Here is a 24,394-nt window from a genome sequence, read left to right on the forward strand (position 1 = left end):
AATTTAGGGGCTGCTGCCACCTTTGCTTTCAGGGTCATTTGTCACCTGTAGCAGTCCTGGTCTGTAGACATGAAGTAGGTGCACCCTGGTGCACTTTAACTATGGTGCCCGGAGCGAGGAAGCATTGAGGTCATGGCAAGGCGTTCAAATCCGAGCCTGCCCGCCAGCTATCCGGCTTGTTTCCTGTGAACGCATTATTAATGAGGTGGGACCCGCCGGGAAGGGGACAATATGGCGCGAAAATCTGCCATTGCACCCGGCAGGTAAAATGTCTTTATAATGCCCACTAGTGCAAACCTGGGATGATTCTGCCCTAAGACTCTGAAGCATTAAAAAATTCTAGATTTTCTAACATGAAAGCCTGTCACAAAATTAAAGGGTTTATTATAAAAGTGTCTTTAGAGCCATTTTCCACATACCTCCACATAGTTGTACATGGCCAGATCAGCTATAGCATGGCAATCAGGTACACGCAACCTTGAAAACTCTGGAAGACATATAGCTGCAATGGAGAAATGTTTATATAATTAGTTTTAGGAAGGGTACTCATTTTCTACATAAACGAGCGAGTTGCTCAACTGGCAAAATGATTTGTCAATTTCAGAATAAATGATTATAGCATATCATGCGCAAATTCACCTAGGTCATACATTGCTGCGGTGGTGTATTATCTGAGTTCCTGTATAATCCTGTATATCATTACCAGTCGCTCAGTTTTCCTTTGTTCTTGTGCCTGGGAGCAGATACTTTATGTAAAACACCCCCTCTTCTGAAATCCTGAAGGAGAATTAGTGGCTGGGATTTAATGTGGGTGACAGGGGTCTCTCCGACTGGTTGTAGAACCGATGTGAGCCCCGTGTCATTTTTTTTTTGCATGGTCTGACGGTATTTAGTTCCAGTCAGGCACTTTCAAGGTTGAAATGTTAATGCTGCTTCTCTCCACAGGCACTGCCTAATCTGCTGAGTTTTTCCAGCGTTTTCTGTTTTTATTTCCGATTTCTAGCACTTCCAGTATTTTGCTTTTATGTTCTCTTATTCACGTTTGCTCTTTGCGCTCTCTGCTCTTGCGCAGAACATTCAAACTTAATTAGGCAAGCATATCTTAACAACTGCATCAGATGGAAGGCTGAATGTTCTGGATCAGCAGGGAGGCAATTGCAGAGCAGTACCATCAGGTGTAAGAATACCTGCAGGCAGCCTGCGCCAGAGGAACAGCACTGCCAGTGGTGGTCAAGGTCACCTCTTCCTTCAGTTGTTATGACTCCACCTCCTTCGAGACCAAAATTGGGATCATCTCACATATTATGCAATGCGCTGCCAATGGATTTAGCAAACAAATGGCACCTGTGCAGTTTAAGCTTGGGAGTACACCCCATTCCTACTTATTTTCTGTTCTCTGCACTTTATGCAGGCAAAGTGTCCACCATAAGCAGGCAGCTACTTCATAAATAGATGCAAATTAGGATCCAATAATGTCATTAGGACCTAGATGCAATGTTAACCATGCTAAGTAGAAGAAAGTGGGATTGGGTTCAGTAATATTTAAAGAAATTCAGTTCTGAGGAAACTGTTGTGCTTTTTGGATTTCAACTGCATATTTCAGCTTGCAATTTTTTTTTTACTCTGTTAAACCATTGGATTGTATGTGACCAGCAGTAGTTGGTCAGGACAAAGACCTTGGCCTGAATCCATTTTCTACATTTACATGCATAGCACCTAAAAAAAAGTGTACATTTTAGGAATTCAGATATGGAAATAAGAACCCTGGAAGATTTTCCATCCATTTAATAGGCAGAAAATCCTGCAGTGCCTATTCATGAGAGAATTGGTGAATGGTGGTGGACAATGAAACAAATAACTGGAGGAGGGGGCTCCACAAATAACCCCATCGTCAATGATGGGGGAGCCCAGCACATCAGTGCAAAAGACAAAGCTGAAGTATTTGCAACAATCTTCAGCCAAAAGTGTCGTGTAGATGATCCATCTTGGCCTCCTCCGATGTCCCCAGCATCACAGATGCCAGTCTTTATCCAATTCGATTCGCTACACGTGCTATCGAGAAATGGCTGAAGGAATTGGATACTGCACAGGCTATGGGCCCTGACGATATTCTGGCAATAGTACTGAAGAATTGTGCTCCAGAACTAGCTGCACCCTTAGCCAAGCTGTCCCAGTACAGTTACAAAACTGGAATCTGCCCGGCAATGTGGAAAATTGCCCAGATATGTCCTGTCCAGAAAAATTAGGACAAAAACAGGACAAATCCAACTCAGCCAATTACCGCCCCATCAGCCTACTTTTGATCTAGTGATGGAAGGGGTTGTCAACAGTGCTGTCAAGTGGCACTTACTCAGCAATAACCTGCTCACTGACGCTCAGTTTGGGCTCTGCTAAGGTCACTCAGCTCCGGGCCTCATTACAGCCTTGGTCCAAACACTTGAGATCAAGGCAACATTTGATCAAGTGTGGCATCAAGGAGCCCTATCATAACTGGAGTTGATGGTAATCAGGAGGACAACTTTCCATTGGTTGGTGTCATATGTAGCACATAGGAAGATGGTTGTGGTTGTTGGAAGTCAATCATCTCAGTTCCAGGACATCACTGCAGGAGTTCCTCAGGGTAGTGTCCTAGGCCCAACCATCTTCAGCTGCTTCATCAATGACCTTCCTTCCATCATAAGAGCAGAAGTGGGTTTGTTCACTGATGATTGCACAATGTTCAGCACCATTTGTGACTTCTCAGATACTGAAGCAATTCATGCCCAAATGCAGCAAAACTTGGGCAACATTCAGGTTTGGGCTGATAAGTGACAAGTAACATTTGCGCCACACAAGTGCTGGGCAATGACCATCTCCAACAAGAGAGAATCCAACCATCTCCCCTTGACATTCAATAGCATTACCATTGCTGAATCCCCCACTATCAACATCCTGGGGGTTATCATTGACCAGAAACTGAACTGGGCCAGCCATATAAATACTGTGGTAACCAGAGCAGGTCAGAGGCTGGGATTTCTGCAGAGAGTAACTCACCTCCTGACTCTTCAATGTCTGACCACCATCTACAAGGCACAAGTCAGAGTGTGATGGAATACTCTTCACTGGCTTGGATGCGTGCTGCTCCAACACAACTCAAGAAGCTCGAGAGCATCCAGGACAAAGCAGCCTGCTTGATTTGCATCCCATCCACCACCTTCAATATCCACTCCCTCTACCACTGACGCACAGTGGCAGCATTGTCTACCATCTACAAGTACTGCAGCAACTCGACAAGGCACCTTTGACAGCACCTTCCAAACTCGTGACCTCTATCACCTAGAAGGACAAGGGCAGCAGATGCATGAGAACACCACCACCTGCAAGTTTCCCTCCAAGTCACACACAATTCTGAAATGGAACTATATCGCTGGTCCTTCATTGTCGCTGGGTCAAAATCCTGGAATTCCTACCCTAACTGCTCTGTGGATTTACCTACACAACATGGACTGTGGTATTTCAAAAAGACAGCTCACCACCACCTTCTTAAAGGCAATTAGGGATGGGCAATAAAAATGCTGGCCTAGCCAGTGACCCCCACGTCCCATGAAAGAGCTAAAAATAAAGAAACTTTAGAAACAAGCAACTTCTAGAGGGCAGAGGACAGAATGCTTACATTAATGGTACTCTGGGAGAAAAGATGTACTCTTGGTCAAAGTGTAGCTAGAGTATACATCTTGGATGAATGAATTAGTATGAAATTTTACACCATTGCCATATAATGTACTATCAGCATTGATTTACATTAGTCTCCTGGGACTTTGCCCAAATAAATAAAGAGGAAGTGAAATTGTCTTCGTGTGCGTCAATAATGCTTTAGATATTGATATGGAAACCTGGATTGCTTAAAATTCTAACCCTTGGTGAAAATATGTAGACGAAAGTGTAACCCTATGTCGCCTAGATAAGGAGCAACGTACAAAGCAATTTTAATAAAATAGATACTTTCCCGAATCCGTAGGTTTTTAGTTAATAGAGAAAGGCTGGGGCAGGAAGCCAGAGTTAAATCAGTGCAGGTTCATTGCTTACAGAAACTACTTTCTTGCTGTGAACACAGGTTAAAACTGAAACTATAGCTATAACACCATAACATTACACAATTGTGCAATCTCCAAAAGTTTTGTAAACTCACAGAAATCATTGTCAAACTGGTCCATTAATTCATCGAAGACAATGCAGTCTTCAAAACCCTTAAGAAATGGAGAAGGAGAAAAAAAGACATTTGTTATTTAAGTTATTGCTGCTCAATCACACCCAGAAAAGTAAATACAGTGACTGATCTTCCCCCTTTAGCACTTGGGCATAAAGGGTGACTACAGATGAAAAGTTGGGCTGACTGCATTCAGGTGTGTGATCCACGTCCGCAGATTTATTTGTTGTACACTGGACCCAGGTGATCTTTCACAGCAAGTACAAGATGAAAATTTGTCCTAAACTGATCAACTGACAAGTCCAACATACCTCCGAGTTAAACTGAAAATTAAGACTACATTGTTAATGCAAGAAAATTGCTCGACTCCAGGTCTGTGCGGGGAGATTGGGAATTTGTTAATTAAATTAGGATTTATTCGATTTCTTGATCCTTCATTTTAGAGACCTGGCATAAAAGATAAGACATCTGTCTGTGGAGAACTCCCAGAGAACGATGAGTCACTGAAACTGCCAAGCTGTGCTATACATCACATGGTGCTCAGCCACAGACAGGAAAATGGAATTGATGTAATAATCCAATGACATGTTAATGTAATTGCAATGGTCTTAGAAATCCATAAGAGGAGTTAGTCAAAGCATGTAAAAAGTAAATCGTTGGGCTGGATTTTACGATCCCACGCTGGCGAGCTTGTAAAATACAACCGGTGGTCCTGCCATTGCCTACCCACCCACCCCTGGCCTGTCTGAAATTTTACAGGGGTTGGGGGAGGCTTTGGGCAGCCCACCTCCCCACCGGCTTAGCCTATTGAGGCCCTTAAGTGGCCAACTAATGGCCACTTCAAGGCCTCACCCTGCCCCCACTGGTATTTTAGCCATGGCAGGGGGGGACCCATGCCCTGCAGGAAGCCCGGCAGCTTTAGTTGTGCAGGCTGGTGTCAGGTAAGGTGGGGGGAACCTCCTTTGCAGGTCCCGTTGGCCCATTGGAGCCTCCACCACCACCGCACCCCCTCAGGATTGGCAGTTATCCTCCCTCCCCCTGGCCTGTTGAACCCAGCCCCCCTTACCCACCTCACCCCTCTCACTGAGACCCCCAATGCCAGACTTATCTGGGCTCCTCAGTGTGGTGGAACTGCCCGTAGTCCCAGCAGTGGCCATCACTCCCAGCTGGCACTCCTGGGACTACAGAGTTGCTGGCCATCCGATTGGCTAGCAGCTCTCTAAGGTGGGACTTCTTGCCGAGACAGGGGTGGAAATCTCACCTTAAAGCAATTAGTACTGCTCCCAGTGTTAAATTGCTGTGGGGTAATGTCAGGGTTGTGGGCGGACTCCCCTCCGACTTTTTAGCTGGAGGTGTGGGGACCGTGGTGCCCTGTAAAATCCAGCCCATTGGAAATTTAAAATTTAAAACACTTGAAAGTGTAAGTCAAACTAATTGGAGTAGTGGGGTAGCTTTGTTAGTACGAGATGGAATGATGTGATAGCAAGAAATGACCTTAGATCGGAAGATGTGGAATCCATATGGGTGGAGGTAAGAAATAACAAGGGGAAGAAGACACTGGTGGGAGTAGTCTATAGACGCCCTAACAGTAGCTATGCTGTCGCACAGAGAATAAATCAGGCAGTATATTAATCACGGGTGACTTCAATCTTCATGTAGATTGGGAAAATCAAGTTGGAAGAGGTAGCCACGAGCAAGGAGTCATAGAGTGTATTCGGTACAGTTTCTTAGAACAATATGTTGTGGATCCAACCAGGGATCAGGCTAGTTTGGATTGTAATGTGCAGCAAGGCAGGTTTAATAAATGATCTCAGAGTAAATGATCTCCTAGGAAACAGCGACCATAACATGGTGGAATTTAGCATTCAGTTTGAGAGTGAGAAACTTAGTTCGGAAATATCTGTGTTAAATTTAAATAAGGGTAATTACAAAGGAATGAGGGCAGAGTTGTCTGGAGTGGACTGGGAAAGGAGGTTAGCAGAAACAATGGCAAACGTTTAAGAAAATAGCTCGTGGCTCACAACAAAGGTATATCCCAGTGAGGAAGGAGGATTGTAGGAGGGAATAAACCAACCATGGTAAACCAAGGAAGTTAAGGAAAGTATCAAAGTGAAAGAAAAAGCATACAATGTGGCGAAGATTAGTGGTAAACTAGACGATTGGGTAAGTTTTAAAAACCAACAGAAGAGGACCAAAATAAATAATAAAGAGGGAGAAAATAAACTTTTAGGGTAAACTAGCAAGTAATATAAAAATGGACAGTAAGAACTTCTTTAAATATATATAAAGGAAGAGAGAGGCCAAAGTCAATATTGGCCCCTTAGAAAATGAGGCTGGGGAAATAATAATGGGGAACCAGGAAATGGCAGAGGAGTTGAATAAACACTTTGCATCAGTCTTCACGGTAGAAGACACTAATAGCATACCAAAAATACTAAATAATCATAGGGCAAAAGGGGGTGAGGAAATAAATACAATAACTATCACTAGAGAAAAAGTACTAGGGAAACTAATGGGGCTAAAGGCCGATAAGTTCCCTGGACCTGATGGGTTGCATCCTAGGATATTAAAGGAAGTAGCTAAAGAGATAGTCGAGTCACCTGTAGTAATCTTCCAAGAATCCTTAGATGCTGGAAAGGTCCCAGAGGATTGGAAAACTGTGCAATGTAACAGCCTTATTCAAAGAGGGAGGGAGACAATAAACAGGTAACTATAGGCCAGTTAGCTTAAAATCTGTCATTGGGAAAATGTTGGGAGTCTATTATAAAGGATGTAATAGCAGAGCATTTAGAAATACATAATCTAATCAAGCAGAGTCAGCATGGCTTCATGAAGGGCAAATCATGCCTGACAACTTCATTAGAATTCTCTGAGGAGGTAACAAGCAGGATAGATAAAGGAGAACCAGTAGGTGTAATGTATTTAGATTTCCAAAAGACGTTCAATAAGCTAACACACACAAGGCTACTTAATAAGATGAGGCCATGGCGTTGGGGGTAGTATTTTTTAAAAATTCATTCATGGGATATGGGCTTTGCTGGCTGGGTCAGCTGGGTGGTGGTGAGCTGCCTTCTTGAACCGCTGCAGTCCATGTGGTATAGGTACACCCACAGTGCTGTCAGGAAGGGAGTTCCAGGATTTTGACCCAGCAACAGTGAAGGAACGGTGATATATTTCCAAGTCAGGATGGTGAGTGACTTGGAGGGGAACTTCCAGATGGCGGTGTTCCCATCTATCTGCTGCCCTTGTCCTTCTAGGTAGTAGTGGTCATGGGTTTGGAAGGTGCTGCTTAATGGGCCTTGGTGAATTCCTTATTAGCATGGATAGAGGACCAGCTAACTAATAGACAACAGAGAGTTGGGATACTGGTGGGCATTTTCAGGATGGCAACCTGTAACTGGTAGAGTGCCACAGGGATCAGTGCTGGGGCCACAATTATTTACAATATATATTGATGACTTGGATGAGGGAAATGAATGTACTATCACCAAGTTTGCGGATGACACAAAAATAGGTGGGAAGGCAAGTGGTGAGGATGACACAAGGAGTCTACAGAGGGATATAGACAGGTTAAGTGAGTGGGCAAAAATGTGGCAGATGGAATATAATGTGGGAAAGTTATGAGGTTATGCACTTTGGCAGGAGGAATAGAGGAGCTGAATATTATTTAAATAGAGAAAGACTGAAGAAAGCTGCAGCACAGAGAGATTTGGGGGTCCTCATGCATGAATCCGAAAAAGCTAACATACAAGTTCAGCAGGTAATAGGTAAGGCAAATGGAATGTTGGCCTTTATTTCAAAGGGAATGGAGTATGAAAATAGGGAAGTCTTGCTAAAACTATACAAGGCACTAGTTAGACCACACTTGGAATACTGTGAATAGTTTAGGTCCCCTTAACTAAGGAAAGATATACTGGCATTGGAGGCAGTCCAGAGAAAGCTCACTAGGCTAATCCCAGGGATAGAGGGATTTTCTTATGAGTAGAGGTTGAGTCAGTTAGGCCTGTACTCATTGGAGTTTAGAAGAATGAGAGACGGCCTTATTGAAATATATAGGGCAGAATTTTCCCATTGGCATGTGGGGACTGGCCCCGCACTCCTACGTGTAAAATGACGCGCGGTGACGTCGGGCGTGCTTCCCGACGTCACCGCACGCCATAGCGATATTTGGGAAGTTCAGATGCGCACCCGCCATCAATTAACGGGCCAGTTAGGGCCCTTGAGGCAGCAATTGAATTCGATTTTTCGCAGCCCGTGCGATCTTCAGGATGTCGCATGGGCACAACGGGCAGGTGGGTAGGAGACCTTTGTATAAACCTCATCCACGGGCGGGATAAGAGGGGTGAGTGGGGTCACGAACGTGATCTTTCAGGTATTTAAGTGTGAAAGTTACTTATACTTACCTGTGTGAGCAGGCAAAACTCATACCAGCTGATTGAACAGGAGTAAAAGCCTTGGTTAGGACTCTACAGTAAAGACCATTTTTGGGGCCTGCAGCTTTCAGGAAGCCTTCCCTTAGCCTGTGCTCTCTACTGGAGGCACCTCCTCGGAGGAGGAAGGGCGGGCTAGAAGGGGGAGGAGGCCAGGAGTCCACATTCAGCCTCCAGGGGAGTCACCTTTGGAAGGAGATGCACAGGCACAAAGGGCGCAGGGCCAACAGAAAGTGTAAGGCGGAAAGGGCCGCAGAAGACGCCAATATCCTGCTGCCAGGGTGTACAGGCGGAGGAGCAGCGACTTCAATATGTTTGAGATGCAGTGCCGAAGGAGGCTCTGTCTCTCAAGGGAGACAGTCACCTCCATCTGTCAGATGATAGTCCCTGAGATCTCCACAAACTGTGTGAGTGGGCACCCCATGCCAGTGGCTCTAAGGGTCACTGCTGTCCTCAACTTCTATGCCTCCGGCTTTTTCCAGGGGTCAGTGGGTGATCTCGGCGGAGTCTCCCAATCAGCTGTCCACACTTGTGTCAAGCAGGTGACAGACCTATTCTATTCAGGCGTGCATTGACCTTCATCCACTACCGCTGGGATGATGCCAGCCAGACAGAGTGAGCCAGAGGCTTCGCAGCGATTGCTGGCTTCCCCCGTGTCCAGGGTGCAATAGACTGTACACATGTGGCCATCAAGGCGCCAGCAGGTGAGCCCGGTGCCTTCGTCAACAGGAAGGTGCAGATAGGTGTCATCACAAGCAGTAAATTCTGCAAGAAGTCTGTGCAAGGTACCCAGGCAGCTCCCATGGTGCTTACATACTTAGACACTCCCCGGTGCCGAGGCTCTTCAGTGCTCCAGCTTGGCTGGATGGATGGCTGCTGGGTGACAAGGGCTATGCCCTCAACATGTGGTTCATGACATCTCTCCGCCATCCAAGAGCAGAAGCTGAGCAGCGGTACAATAGGAGCCACGCCTCCATAAGGGCTGTGGTGGAGAGAACCATCGGTCTTCTCAAGATGCGCTTCTGATGCCTGGACTGCTCAGGAGGTGGATTCCAATAGCCCCCCAGATCGTGTGTCGGTGATAGTGGTTGCATGCTGCGGTCTCCACAATCTGGCGCTGGGAAAGGGGGACACAGTGGAAGAGGAAGACATAGACGAGGTTGCTCCGGATGCACAAGATGACTCCAGCAGTGAGTCCGAGATTGAGCACGCAAAGGGAAATGCTGAGGGGGTAGACACTGTCCCGGGCATACTGCAGGAAGGCAGGGACACCCAGGAGGCTTTAATCCAAAGAACCTTCGGCCAGCCCACCGCAGATGGACTTTCAACACACGCCAGGGTTGCAGGCTCCACACTCGATATCTGAGTGCTAAATCAGCCTGGATAATAACATTAACTAAGGCCCTTGTCAATAAAGCTCAATGTCATACAACTCACTCATAACACCACTTGCAGAATTAAGGAATCACCCTGAGGCATGGCAACATGTCAAAATTTATTGAGTGAACAAATGTAACTTCATAAAGCAAATAAAACGGCGTTGGACATCACACCAAGTCTTCCAGAAAGTACTATGGGCCAACATAAAAGCATCAGTGAGAAACCCGCGGCGTGCCTAAGATGCCTTAAATTTATGCTTACAGGTGCTATGACTAGGTGCTGGCCCCTCACTGGCACTGGCATTTGAGACAACACTGTGCTGTCCTGTTGGCCTTGAAGACCTTTGCGGACGTTCTCTGGCCCATGGAGCATTTGGTGGCCCCGCCTGGGAGGGAGCAGCCAGCTCCACGGCTGGCTTCTTCCCAGTCGCTGCAGCCTCATCGGATGCCACGTTTACTGGCAGAGGGGCAGAGGAGCTGCCGCCCTCATCTGGAGCACCCTGAGAGGAGCCCGCAGAGATGACAGGCAGCTGCTGTGCCGACGTGAGGTCGCTTCGGATCTCCCTGCTCACCATAGATGGATGGGCACCGAGCTGGGATGTTTGGTGCCCAAACCATCTCCCACGCTGGCACTGAGCAGCTGTGGCCAATGCCACTGTGTGGGCTTGCAAGTCCAAGCGCAACCCCAGGAAGCCCTGATTGGTCTCCTGGAGGCGCCTCTCCACGAGAGTCGCCACTCTCTCCATGGAGGAAGCATGGCGCTCAGTCATGAGACTCATTGCATCGGTGATGCTCCTTGTGGGCTCCTCAAGCACGGACACCATGCCAAGCACAGCCTCATGTATCTCCGCCAGATCGTTCCGCAAACCCTGCTGCACTTCCAGCGTTCGCTGCCTCACGGACGACTCCAGTCAGGGTGCTGACATGCTGGGAGGGGAGCCTCAAGGTGGCGTTGGCATTGATCGATCTGCTGTTCTCTGCGCTTCACCTGCTTGTGCCTCCTTGCTATGGAAGGTTAGACCGTGTGGTGCCTAATGTGATGTGATGTAGGCAGCATTTGGCCAAGGGGTTGTGGGGGGTACAGGCCGAGCATCTTTGTGTGAGTGTTCAGCAGCAGCAGGGTGAGGAGACACTGGAGCCCTGCAATGCCCCACTCTGGTTGGGGTGGGCCATGCACGAAAAGAATCCAGGTACAAGTAGCATTAATCAATGATCCTCTCTCCTTTTCAGGAGAAGAATGCACATAATGCTGCTGAGTGGTTGAGGACTGGTGAAGGGCCGGCCCAGTTGGCAATTCTCAGCCGCTTCGAGCAGGAGGCCCTAGATCTGGAGAGGTGGCATGCGCCAGGTCCACCGGTGTCGGTGATGCTGGGGTGCCACAGGCAGGTATTTATGCCCAGCAGTGAGATCAGCATTGTTCTCCCAACAGCCATGGAAGTGCTGAATGTTCAGTGATTGAAGTTTGCAACAGGGCTTGACCATTACTTATGGAAGGATGAGTGCATAATGATCCGGGGGACAGGGATGCACATTGTCATTGTCTCCACGTTAACTGATCCAATGTCCTTGTTCTTCCTTTCAGCATCAGTGGAGCAGGGCTGGGAGGAGGAGCAGCAGAGGCCCCCTCTCACACCTGAGGGCTCTGAAGCCATGGACTCAACAGCATCACATCAGCTCTGCCAGGTAGGCACCAGCGCAGATACTAGCACCTCGGTGGGAATTAGAACATCGGCTAGTGTCCTGGGGCACAGCGGTGAGGGCACTTCACAGTCGCTGGAGGAGCTGACAGAAACAGAGAGTGCCCTTGGCGCCAGCAGTCGGAAGACTGGAGGGGACCAGGCACATGCTCAGTTGGTGGCTGATGATGTGCCTCTGGAGTTGACCGCAGCTCAGTAAATGCAGATAATGCGGCCGGGTGTGTGGGAGCATCTGGGGGAGATACATGAGGTTATGCTTGGCTTGGTGTCCATGGTGGAGGAGTCTACGTGGACTATCACCGATGCAATGAGCCTCATGTCCGAGCACCATGCGTCCTCCATGGAGAGAGTGGTGACTCTCGTGGAGAGGCTCCTCCAGGAGACCAATCAGGGCTTCCTGGGGATGTGCTAGGACCAGCAAGCCCTCACATCGGCCTTGACCTCAGCTGGTCAGTGCCAGTGTGAGAGGTGGTCTGGGCACCAAGTTTCCCAGCTCTATGCCCATCCATCCACGGTGAGCAGGGTGGTCCGAACTGACCTCACGTTGGTGCAGCAGCTGCTTGTTGTCTCTGCGGGCTCCTCTCAGGGCGCTCTGGATGAGGGTGGCAGCTCCTCCGCTCCTCTGCCAGTGACTGTTGCATCCGGTGAGGCTGCGATGACTGGGGAGATGCCAGCTGTGGAACTGGCAGCTCCCTCCCCGGTGGGGCAATCACAGGCACCACGGGCCAGAGAATGGCTGCCAAGGTCATGGAGGCCAACAGGACAGCAGAGTGAGCAGGCTGTCCCAGATGTCACTCCCAGCGATGGGGACAGCAACAAGACGTAGCACCTGAAAATGTAAACATAAGGCACCTTAGGCATACCACGGGTTTATCACTGGTGCTTTTGTGTTGGCCCGCAATGAAGTCTTTATGAGTTGGTGTGATTTTTAACACCTTTGTCACTTTGCTTTCTTAAGTTCCTTTGGTTATAATATTAAATTCAGACACTTCACCATGGCTGAGGGTGCCTCTTTTCTTCTGTTTGTGGATGGTTACCAATAATGTTATGAGTGATTTGTGGGACATTCAGCTTTATTAACAAGGTCCTTAGTTAATGTTCTTATCCAGGCAGATTTTGAACTTCGGTATCGAGTATGGAGCCTGCAGCCCAGGCTTGTTCTGGAGGTCCATGTGTGATGTGCTAGCTGATGTTTCTTTGGATTAAAGCCTCCCGGGTGTCCCTGCCTCCCTGGAGTATGCCCAGGTCAGCGTCTACCCCCTCAGCATTTCCCTGTGCATGCTCATCCTCGGATTCACTGCTGGACTCATCCTGTGCAGTCGCAGCCACTGCATCTACATCTTTTTCGTCCACAGCATCTCCTCTTTCCAATGCAAGATTGTGGAGAGCGCAGCATTCAACCACTATCAGCGACACATGATCTGAGGGGTACTGGAGTGCGCCCCCTGAGCGGTCCAGGCATCAGAAGACTGATGGCTCTCTCCACTACAGCCCTTGTGGAGACGTGACTTCTGTTGTACCGCTGCTCATCTTCTGTTTTTTGATGGCGGCGAGAAGCCATGAAGCACCTTGTGAGGGGATAGCCCTTGTCACCCAGCAGCCATTCATCAAGCACTAAAGAGCCCTGGCACCTGGGAGTGTCTGAGGATGTAGGTGTCGTGGGAGCTGCCTGGGTACATTGCACAGACTTGTAGAATCAGCATCCTGTGATCACACACTATCTGCACGTTCATGGAGTGGAAGCCCTTCCTGTTGATGAAGGCTACGGGCTCACCTGCTGGCGCCTTGATGGCCACATGTGTGCAGTCTATTGCACCCTGGAGGAGGGGGAGCCAGCAATGGCCACGAAGCCTCTGGCTCGCTGTGTCTGGCTTGCCTGGTCTCAACGGTAGTGGATGAAGGTCAATGCACGCCTGAAAAGAGCATCTGTAACCTGCTTGACACAAGTGTGGACAGCTGATTGGGAGACACCTCCACCGACCCCTGGAAGGAGCCAGAGACATAGAAGTTGAGGGCAGCTCTGACCTTCAGAGCCACTGGCATGGGGTGTCCACCCACACAGTTCACGGAGAGCTCAGGGCCAATCATCTGACAGATATAATTGACTGTCTCCCTTGAGAGACGGAGCCTCCTTCGGCACTACACCTCAGACATATTGAGGTAGCTGTTTCACCACCTGTATAACCTGGCAGCAGGGTAGTGGCATCTTCTGCGCCTTGGACTACCTTTTGGCCCTGCGTCCCCTGTGCCTGCACCTGTCCTCCCAAAGGTGGCTCCCCTGGAGGCTGAATGTGCACTCCTGGCCTCCTCCCCCTTCTAGCCCTCCCTTTCTCCTCAGAGGAGGTGCCTCCAGTGAGATTTCAGCTCCCATTCCCAGGCTAAGGAAAGGCTTCCTGAAACCTGCAGACCGAAAAAAGATTCCCCACTGCAGAGTGCTGACCTGCAGGTTGTGAGTCCAGACCCAGCAGCTGTTATGCATTTTGAAGTAGTGCAGATCACACAGGCAAGTATCAGTAATTTTGAAAAATCAAATCTTTGACAGAGCACACTCGCGACTCCACTGAGACCTCTCATCCCGCCTGTGGATGAGGTTTATACAAATGTGTCCGACCCGCCTGCCCGTTGCATCCATGCGCCAACCCAAAGATCGCATGGGCGCCGAAAACCCGCCGTTGATTGGCGCCTCAAGGACCTTAAGCAGCCTGTTAATTAATGGCGGGCGCGCATCGGATATCATCGTGCGCCCGCCCAACGAAATATCGCAATGGCGCGCAGTGACGTAGGGACGCTCGCCCGACCTCACCGCGCACCATATTACGTGCAGGTGAGCGGGGCCCGCCCCTGCACGCCAATGGGGAAATTCTGGCCTTGGAGTGGAAGTGGCAGAATCCAGTTGTCGTGGTGGACTTGGTACCAACAACATAGGTAGGACTAAGAAAAAGGTTCTGCTGAGGGGGGCGTCTGTGCAGCTAGAGGCTAAATTATGAAGCAGAACTACAAACATAATAATCTCTAGATTACTACCTGATACATGAGCAAATAAGATTAGCAAGGTGAATGTATGGCTGGAAAATTGGTGTGGGAGAAATGGGTTTTGATTCATGGGGCAGTGGCACTGTAATGGCAAAAGAGGGAGTTATACTTTTGGAATGGTCTTTACCTGAACTGTGCTGGGACCAGTGCCCTGACGAATCATATAACTAGGGCTTAGAGAGGGCTTTATAGTGAATTGTAGCAGGGGGTGGTGGGGAGGGTTCTTGTGAGGGGTGATTTGAAAAGTTAGAGAAAAAGTACAAGGCACTATTGCAGGGTAGTAATAAGGGTAATGGTAACCGGAGTGTGACAGGAAGGGACAGAGCATGCAAACATCAAAGTACACTAGCAAATATGGTCAGAGGAGGGAAAATGGTTTTAAACTAACAGAGCTGAGAGGAAAGTTGCGGTGAAGGGAGATTTAGAAATCCAAAGATAAAAGTTGAGGCAATAAAAACATATATTGATGTGGGTAAAGGCAAGTTGAGTGGGACAGCAAGGGACAGAGAGTTTAATGGTAATAGTCCATTAGAGAGTAAGGTCCATGCAGGGAATCGTAGTAAAAAAAATAAAATTGACGTCACTTTATCTGAATGCGCAGAGCACCCGTAATAAAATAAATGAATTAGTGGCACAAATAGGGATAAATGGTTTTGATCTAATTGCTAATGCAGAGACAATGTTACATGGTGACTTAGCTTGGGAAATAAAAATTCTAGGGTATACAATATTTCAAAAAGCCAAGGCAGTATGGAAAAGTAAGATAATAAATGACAACATAAGGACATTAGTGAGGAAGGATCTTGGCTCAGAAAATTAGGAAGTATAATCACTGAAGATTAGGAACAACAAGGGTCAGAGAACATTGGTGGGGGTAGTTTAAAGGCCCCCTAATTGTAGATATATTGTTGGACAGAGCATTAAACAAGAAACTATTGGAGCTTGTAAGAAAGGCAATGTAATAGTTGTGGGAGCTTTAATCTTCATATAGACTGGACAGTCAAATTGGCAACGATGGGCTGGAAGATGAGTTTGTAGGACATTTTTATGACACTTTCCTGGAGCAATATATTGTCGAAGCAACCAGGGATAAAGCTATTTTCGATCTAGTATTGTGCGATGAGGCAGGGTTAATTAATAATGTCATAATAAGAGATCCACTGGGAAAAAGTGATCATGACACAACTGAATTCCGCAGCAAATTTGAAAATGACATACTGCAAACACAAACAAGAATATTAAACTTAAACAAAGCAAATTACATAGGTATGGGGGGAGAGGTGGCTGATTGGGTAAATAGACAAAAAGGTTTGGTGGTAAATATTTAAATGAAAACATTTGAAGAAACAATTCAACACGTTCAACCAATATATTCCGCTGGAAAACAAAAACTTAGCGAAAAAGATCCATCCATGGTTTACTAAGGAGGTTAATATTAAAAGAAGAGACTTATAATGTAATATAGTAGTAAGTCTGAAAATTTGAATGCTTTAGAAACCAGCAAAAGGCCACCAAAAAGTTGATTAAAAAGGAAAAAAAGGACATGAGAGTAAATTAGCCAGGATGTAAAGAACATATCTTTTTATTTCTGTTGGACTGTTGTAATGAACTTTTTAAAAAATTTCTGTTGGACTGTGGATTAGAACTACAGTGACTGCAGTTTGAAGGACATGTCCACTGGAACAGTGTGAGGGATATATACAATGTTGCTGTCCTGGAACAGAGTGTGCCTTGAAGACAGGATGGTGCTGAGGAGGAGTCCTGTCTAATGGGGAACCGTCTGGCAACAACGTTTTAATTGGCTCCTGGCCAGGTGACCAGGGTTTGTGTGAGAGCATTGCAGCAGAATAGCTCCTAGCCTGAAAGGAAAAAGACATAAAACCTCTCTCTCCTGTGTGTGTAAGATTCCAGTAATTCTACAATAATAGCTAGCTGGCTTTTTCTCCTCATATCTCTATAATTTGTTCTCTCCCTGAAAATCCCTGTCAAGAGACAAAGGAGAAAATCACTGTTAGAGACATTGAAAGGCAAGTGCTCAACCAGTGAACTAAAAATTGAAAGTGCTGAAAGACCACCTCCTGTCATCAGCAAGAACTGAAAGGAATTTGGAAGACATCGATCAAAATCAACCCATCGAATCCTGTACTCCAGAATTGGTGCTATTAAACTGTTTTATCCCACCTTTAAAATCCATGTTTTTGTGTGTCTTATGTGTCTTGTATGTGAGTGTATAGGGATTTAAGAAGGAGTAGAGCTTAGGTTATAGAGTTGGAAATTAGCAGTTCATATTTCTTGCTTTTGCTACCGGTTAATGACAGTTTGTTCAATAAACAGTTATTTACTTATTAAGTTTACAAACCTGATGCTCGTATTCTGTTAACCTAAATTAAACAGTTAGGCAGAATTGGGGCAATCTGGTGGTTTGGTCAAACTTTTCACATTTGTCGCGGCTCGGGGAACAATGGGGCTTGATATTACAGCGCACTATCCCCAGTGAGTTGTGACAAGGAATATAAACACAGATTATAAGAGCTTTAACAAGTATATAAAAAGGAAGAGAGTAACTAAAATAACCATTGGTCTCTTAGAAGCAGAGGCAGGAGAAATTATCCCGGGGAATGAGGGAGGGGCAGAGATGTCGAACAAGTAGTTTGTGTCACAGAAGAAGACACAAGTTACATACCAGAAATAGAGGATAAGCTAAGGGCTAATAAGTGCAAGGAGATGAAGATAATTACTATCATAAGAGAACAAGTACTGGAGAAACTCAAAGGTCTAAAATCTGACAAACAGTAGGACCTGATGGCCTACACTCTAGGGTTCTAAAAGAGATAGCTGCAGAGATAGTGGATCTGCTGGCTATGATTTTCCAAAATTTCCTAGATTCTGAAATGATCCTAACAGATTGGAAGTTAGAAAATATAACACCACTACATAAGAAAGGAGAGAGACAGAAAATGGGGAACTAAAAACCAGTTAGCCAAACACCAGTCATTGGTGCTAGAATCTATTATTATGGAAACGTTAACAATGCACTTAGAAAAGCGTAATATGATTAGGAAAAGTCAATATGATTTTACAAAGAAGAAATCATGTTTGACAAACTTATTGGACTTTTTTGAGGATGTAACTAGTAGGGTAGATAAAGGGAGCCAGTGGATGTGATATACTTGGATTTCCAAAAGGCATTTGAAAAGGTGCAACACGAAAGTTTAACAGACAAGGTAATAGGGCTCATAGATTCAGGGGTGATATATTAATATGGATAGAGGATTAGTTGATAAACAGGAAGCAGAGAGGAGGGATAAATAGGACATTTTCAAGTTGGGAGGCTGTGACTCATTGAATACTGCAAGGATCAGTACTGGGGCCTCAGCCTATATTGATGACTTGGGTGAAGAGACAGAGAGTAATATATCTACTTTTGCTGATGATACAAAGCTCGGTGGTTGTGAAGCTGTGAAGAGGACACAAAGAGGCTGCTTAGAGATATAGACAGATTAAGTGAGTGGGTAACAAGGTGGCAAATAGAGCAGAGGTACTGGACCCCATACCCGGGAAGCCCGAGGCTAGACGTATGCCGGATTTGTGGATTTTCCAGATTTTGGTTCCTGGGGGCATGGAGTGGTTAATAAGGTAATAGTTAATTAAAACTTAAAGCTGGGCTGATTTCTCTGCCCCAGGGAAGGGATGAGGGACGGACCAGGCCGGCTTCCATGCTGGTAATTCCGCCATGGAATAAATAAAGCCGGACCCAAAGAGCAGGGGATCAGTGTGCCGCAGCTTGGAGATGGCAGACAACAATGCCTGGTGGGGGTTGTAGTTTCCAGGGCGCGACCCGATTTTCGGGTCTTTCTGGATTTTGGGATGGCAGATACGGGGTCCGGTACCAGTATAATGAGGGGAAGAGTGAGGTTATTCACTTTGGTCATAAAAATAGAGAAACAATATTTTTTAAAAGGCATGAGACTTGTAAATGTTGATGTTTAGAGAGACTTGGGTGTACTCATACAAGGAACACAAAATGTTAGTATATAGGTATAGCAAGCAGTTAGGAAACCAAATCGCATTTTGACCTTTACTGAAAGGGGATTGGAGTAAAGAACAAAGAAGTCTTTCTACAATTGTATGGGGTTTTTGTGAGGCCACATCTGGAATACTGTGTGTAATTTCAGTCATTTCATTTAAGGAAGGATATACTTGCATTGGAGGTAGTACAATGAATGCTCACTCAATTGGTCCCTGGGATGAGAGGGTTTTCCTATGATGGGAGGCTGAGTAAATTAGGTCTATATTCTCTGGAGTTTAGAAGAATGAGACGTGATCTCATTGAAACATTCAAGATTGTGAAGGGGTTTGACAGGGTAAATACTGAGACATTGTTTCCCCTGGCTGGGGAATCTAGAGCAAGGGGGTACAATCTCAGGATAAGGAGAAATTTCTTCACTCAAAGGGTTATGAATCTTTCGAATTCTCTCCCTCAGAGGGTTTTGGACATGCCATCATTAAATATATTTAAGGCTGAGGTAGGCCGATTTTTAGCCGCTCAAGGAATCAGCGGATATGGACAGTGGGTGGGAAAGTGGAGTTGAAGCCCAAGATCAGCCATGATCACATTGAATGACAGAGAAGGCTTGATGGACCATATGGAATTCTCCTGCTCCTAGTTCTTGTGTTCTTGTGTTTCATGATCACATAGCCAATGAAATACTTTTGAAGCATAGTCACTGTTGTAATGTAGGAAACATTGCGGCCAAATTGCAGACAATAAGCTCCCGCAAACAGCAGTATGATAATAGCCAGATTAATGTTTTTGTGGACGTTGATTGAGGGATAAATATTGGCCAGAACACTTCCCTTTTTCAGAATAGTGCTATGGGATCTTTTACGTCCATCTTAAGAGGGCAGATGAAATTTTGGATGAACATCTCATCCAAAAGATGGCACCTGCAACAGTGCAGCACCTACCTTGATTTTTGTGCTTAAATCCTGGAGTGGGACTTGAATTCATAACCTTCTGACTCAGAATGAAAGTGCTATCACTGAGCCACAGCTATTAACAGGAATAACAAGGGAAGTGGGTGGGACTCCTTGTGTAAATGGGCTGCAATGTTTAGTTTTTAGTTGCTCAGCAACTGAAGAAGTGCCTGCCACTACACCTGAGGGGTAACAGAATCTGAAGAGTGACTGTGCATGGTTATTTTCTGCCTGTGTAACATTTCTTCACACTGACTTTAATAAAAGGTAAACAAGAAAGCTCTGGTGTCTAAGACTCATGTTCAATTTAATTTTGTAATTAATGAATTATTCAACAATGGGTATAGCTGAAAATTCTAATGCAGTAAAACCTTGTATGAATATTCAACACTTACTGCATTCATGCCTTGACCATAAAAAGGAACAACTGCATGAGCTGCATCTCCCATTAACATCCACTTGGAACCAATGTGGTAGGACGAACACTTGACTGAGATCATAGCCTGGGCTGGCAAATTGAAATAATCCCGCTTCAATGCCTCTCTAGAAAAACAAAATCATATTTAGTCAACCACAATGCTTTAAAAAAAGTGAACACAAGAGACTTTAGGAACAGGAATAGGCTATATAAAGTTCATTGAAGTTGATCTGCTTTCAATTCTTCAAACCCACCCACTCATCTTCCCTCTCCAGAAATGCATCAAATTGTTTAATGAATTCATTTGTTCTATCAGCTTCGATGATTTGTACTGGTATTTAGTGCTTACTCTTATTAATCATTGGGTGAAAAAGTTCCAGCCAGTTTTCATGAGGAAGAATTTTGCCCTCGTCGGGCGTGCACAGGAGCGGTTGCGAAATCGACTGCCGCCCGCGATCGGGCCTTGACATAGAATGCGCACGGGCTGGCCAGCCAGCATGAAACGTGCGCTCAGCACTGCTGGGGTGGGGGCGGGAGGAGCGTGAGTGCAGGAGTGTGCACATGTGCAAAGATGCATGCAGTAAAAGCTCCCTGAAGGCGCAGAGCTGCCTCAGGAAGCTGATAATTTTCCAAATAAAAAATAAACATATTAAAAATGTTATCTGGAATCACCCCAGGGTGTTCTTATACGCCTTTTAATGAATGATTGAAAAGCTTTGCTTGGAGATCTTACAGTTGCTTTAGCTACTGTAAGGGTTTCAAGTATAGGAAAGATTTTAATTTGGTTTGAGCTTTCGCAATTAAATATGTTCCCATAACCCAAAAGCAATGGCACAGATGATTCTGAAGTAAGGCATGATGATGAATTGGTCACTTGTAATATTAAGAGAGTCATGACATGTGTACAAGGTGGATTTAGAGTAACTGCAATACTAAAATTACATATTTAAAATCTCAAAACGTAGTCACCTGTGTGAAAGTCAACCTGAATTAACCAATGTTCTACCCACAATTCAGCCTGTATCGAATACCCTCTATCACAATGACCAAGTGGTCTAAAATGTGGCTTTTTACTAAACTTATGACAAACTGTTGCTTGGTAGTCCAAAACTTGACTATTGAAACATGCTGTCAAAGCTTTTTGTCCTGCACTTATTAGGACACATGCAACAATGCTGAATTTCGAGTCTTACCCTTGCTAGTAGCGACATATATTCACATGCAGGGACCTGTGTTTTGCAGGCAAAAGGAACATGTCCAGGCATTGTGCCTTTTTTGAATTAAACAAAAGCATGGTGGGGGACAATAGTTCCCTGGTGCATTCTCCATGGCAATACCTTGACCAATCAGAGTTGACTTACCAACCAAACGGCACCTTTTTCTCATGCATATAAATTGTTGCTCCCTTTGGAAGTTGGAATTCTTACATCCATCATGATGAGTGCAAGACAAAAAGCTTTGACAGCATGTCTCTTTTCTCAGCAAAACTAATCACAATCTGCTGATTGTATTGTGGTGGTGAGAAAGATAAACACAGAGCAGAAAAACTTGCACCAAGAGATGCACAGACCAAAGAAATCAGGACAAAAGCACAGTGCAGGAAGAATACAGCAGGAAAAACATGAAACAGGAGAATTTTAGCATGAAGCAGAAGAATCAGACCCCCAGGATATACACGGGCCTGAATTTTCAGCTCGGCAAGTGGGCGTGATCAGCTGGCCCAGGAGCAGTCGGGAAACGGACCACCGACTGCGATCGGCCCCCGACTGCAATTTCACACTGAAGCATGAAACGTGCGCTGAAAAGCTCAGCACTGCCAGGGTAGGGACGGGAGGAGAATGGGTGATGACGTTGACGCGGGTGCAGGCGAGCGCTGACAGAAAGCTTCCTGAAGGCAGGGAGCTGAAGCCCTGAAACCCAGGAAATAAAGATTTTAAAATCAAGAAAGTAATGTCCAAGCATACAATCAGGCACCTGAATATATAGATTATAAAAATGGTGTCCACGATTTCTATTTTTATTTTATTTAATAACAGAAACATCATCCCACCCTTGGATAAGGTTTGCTGAAAAATGTAAAGGCCGCCTGGCTGATTCGCCCATCCACCAACTGTAAGGTTGGACGGGCTACGTAAAATGACAGACAATTGCACCGTTAATGGGCTTAATTGCCCTCTTAATGGTCGTCGGGCATGCTTCTGACTTTTGTGCGCGCCCGCTGACCGAAATATCACGCAAACACGGGATGACATTGGGACGCTCGCCTGACGTCATCTCGTGCGATTTCACGTCCGATTGGGTCAGGCGCATGCCCGCCCAGTCAGCATAAAATTCTGCCCCATGGAGTGGGAGAGTCAGGTCAGATTAAGCTTCCATTTATCCCCAAATTATACAGCATGTGTGGCAAGAGGGCTTGCTCCTAGGTTTACTCCATGATATTTGGAACTGACTACCAGGAACCATATTATTTCACATTGTATTTTCAATCATAATTTATTTATAATTATTTAAAGTTACATTTATAATTATATATTATTATTTATATATAATTATATATTATTTATAAATATTATATATAACAAATATACGTATAATTACATAAATTATATAATTAATAATTATATCAATCATAAATTTATTTTGCAATATTAGGGTAAGTAGACGAGCTGAAGAACAACTATCTTGAGTAAAATAAGATCCTTACATTCCTATTAGCGGTATGGAATCTGGAAAGTATTTCTTGAAAAACTGAAGCACTTCGTCTCCAGTGGTAAGCTTCTCAAATTCTTCAAAAGGCATGAAGAGAGTACAGGTGAATGACTTGTCCTGACCAGGCAGCAAACAACATGAAAAAAGATTGGTTTAAAACTGTGTTCCCTTTTAAAATGTTTTTTATTTTTAAAATCGCCCCACCTTCAGGTTTAATTTCACCTCCAAAATGAAAGCATGAGTCCTTCCAGGCTTTTGCCAAAGCTACACTTGCACAAGTTGTTAGGAAGTGTGCAAGTAGGGCAAGTTGATTTCCTATCCAATTTTCTTCTCTTTGTCTGGTAAAGTGCCTGACCTCTGCCCAAGGCATCCTAAGATCAAAATCTCACAATGCAAATGGAAATGTGGATCCCACATTGCAGAGGAGAAATAATGCTCTTGGAACAAGGTGCTTAATAATCAATTGTAACAATAACATAACATAAGGTGTATGTAGTCACCACTTCTAATGCTTACAAACAATTTACGTACATGCTTTTGCTGGTTGATAATCATATTATGATATTGCATTATGAAATTATAACTTCCTTTGTCTCCACCAAGAATCTCAGCACTTCCCTCCTTTCAATAATTTCTATGTCCAATTTATGTACAGTCAGGGGAGGCGGTGGCATAGTGGTATTGTCACTGGACTAGTATTCCAGGGACACAGGTTTGAATCCTGCCTCGGCAGATGGTGGAATTTGAATTCAATAAAAATCTGGAATTAAAAGTCTGATGATGACCATGAAGCCATTGTTGATTGTTGTAACAACCCAGCTGATTCAACTAATGCCCTTTAGGGAAGGAAACCTGCCAACCTTACCTGGCCTGGCCTACATGTGACTCCAGACCAACAACAATGTGGTTGACTCTTAAATGCCCTCTGAACAAGGGCAATGAGGGATGGGCAATAAATGCTGGTCTAGCCAGCAATGTCCACATCCCAAGAACAAATAAATAATACTATATTAGGCTAATGCTCTTGTATCTTCATACCAATACTAGAATCAACCAACAAATTTTTAAATGACAGCAGAAGTTTAAACCCTATGGCCTCCACCTCAATATAATTAACCTCATTCCAACAGAGCACCATTTCAATCAAGGCATTTGAACAGGTACCAGCAATTAAAGATGTAAACAGAGAAAACTGGGCACAGAAGTTGGTCCTTACACTAACTCCAAACCAGGTACATGATTCAGGACACCAATTTTGCAAAGGAGGTTCAAAATAGTCATTAGGTCCCTTAATTTCATATGCAAAGTCCCTAATGTCTACTTCAGTCACAAGTCGTAGACACTTCTTCCTCAGACTTTACCAACTTGGATTTCCGGTGCAGAATGCATACACACGCTGCCCAAAACATTCAGCACTTTGGCACCCTACACCAGAGATATTGTGGATAATAGCTACTTTAGCCATTTCTGTGGGGAATACACCGGCCTTTCCATCCCATAGTCACAGTGGGAGAAAGACAGAATCTTGCAAAATTTCAGAGTTGTCCAAACAATACAGAGCAGAG

The 24,394-nt window shown here is 45.3% G+C and overlaps 1 protein-coding gene across 2 annotated transcripts in view; it reads right to left on the minus strand.

Annotated features, from left to right (window-relative positions):
- Window positions 1-24,394, minus strand: part of kmo (kynurenine 3-monooxygenase) — a 369,659-nt gene that overhangs the window by 315,410 nt on the left and 29,855 nt on the right. For both annotated transcript variants that reach the window (XR_013578721.1, XM_078557265.1), the window contains exons 9-12: window positions 22,825-22,946; window positions 20,098-20,245; window positions 4,169-4,226; window positions 420-502 (exon numbers count right to left, since the gene is read on the minus strand). Coding sequence is in view for 1 of the 2 variants with exons in the window: in XM_078557265.1 (XP_078413391.1) it covers window positions 420-502; window positions 4,169-4,226; window positions 20,098-20,245; window positions 22,825-22,946 (411 nt within the window). In the remaining variant the exon portion in view is untranslated. The remainder of the gene's footprint in view (window positions 1-419; window positions 503-4,168; window positions 4,227-20,097; window positions 20,246-22,824; window positions 22,947-24,394) is intronic.

Source organism: Cetorhinus maximus, chromosome 14, assembly GCF_964194155.1.
Source record: "Cetorhinus maximus chromosome 14, sCetMax3.hap1.1, whole genome shotgun sequence".
Classification (NCBI taxonomy): Eukaryota; Metazoa; Chordata; class Chondrichthyes; order Lamniformes; family Cetorhinidae; genus Cetorhinus; species Cetorhinus maximus.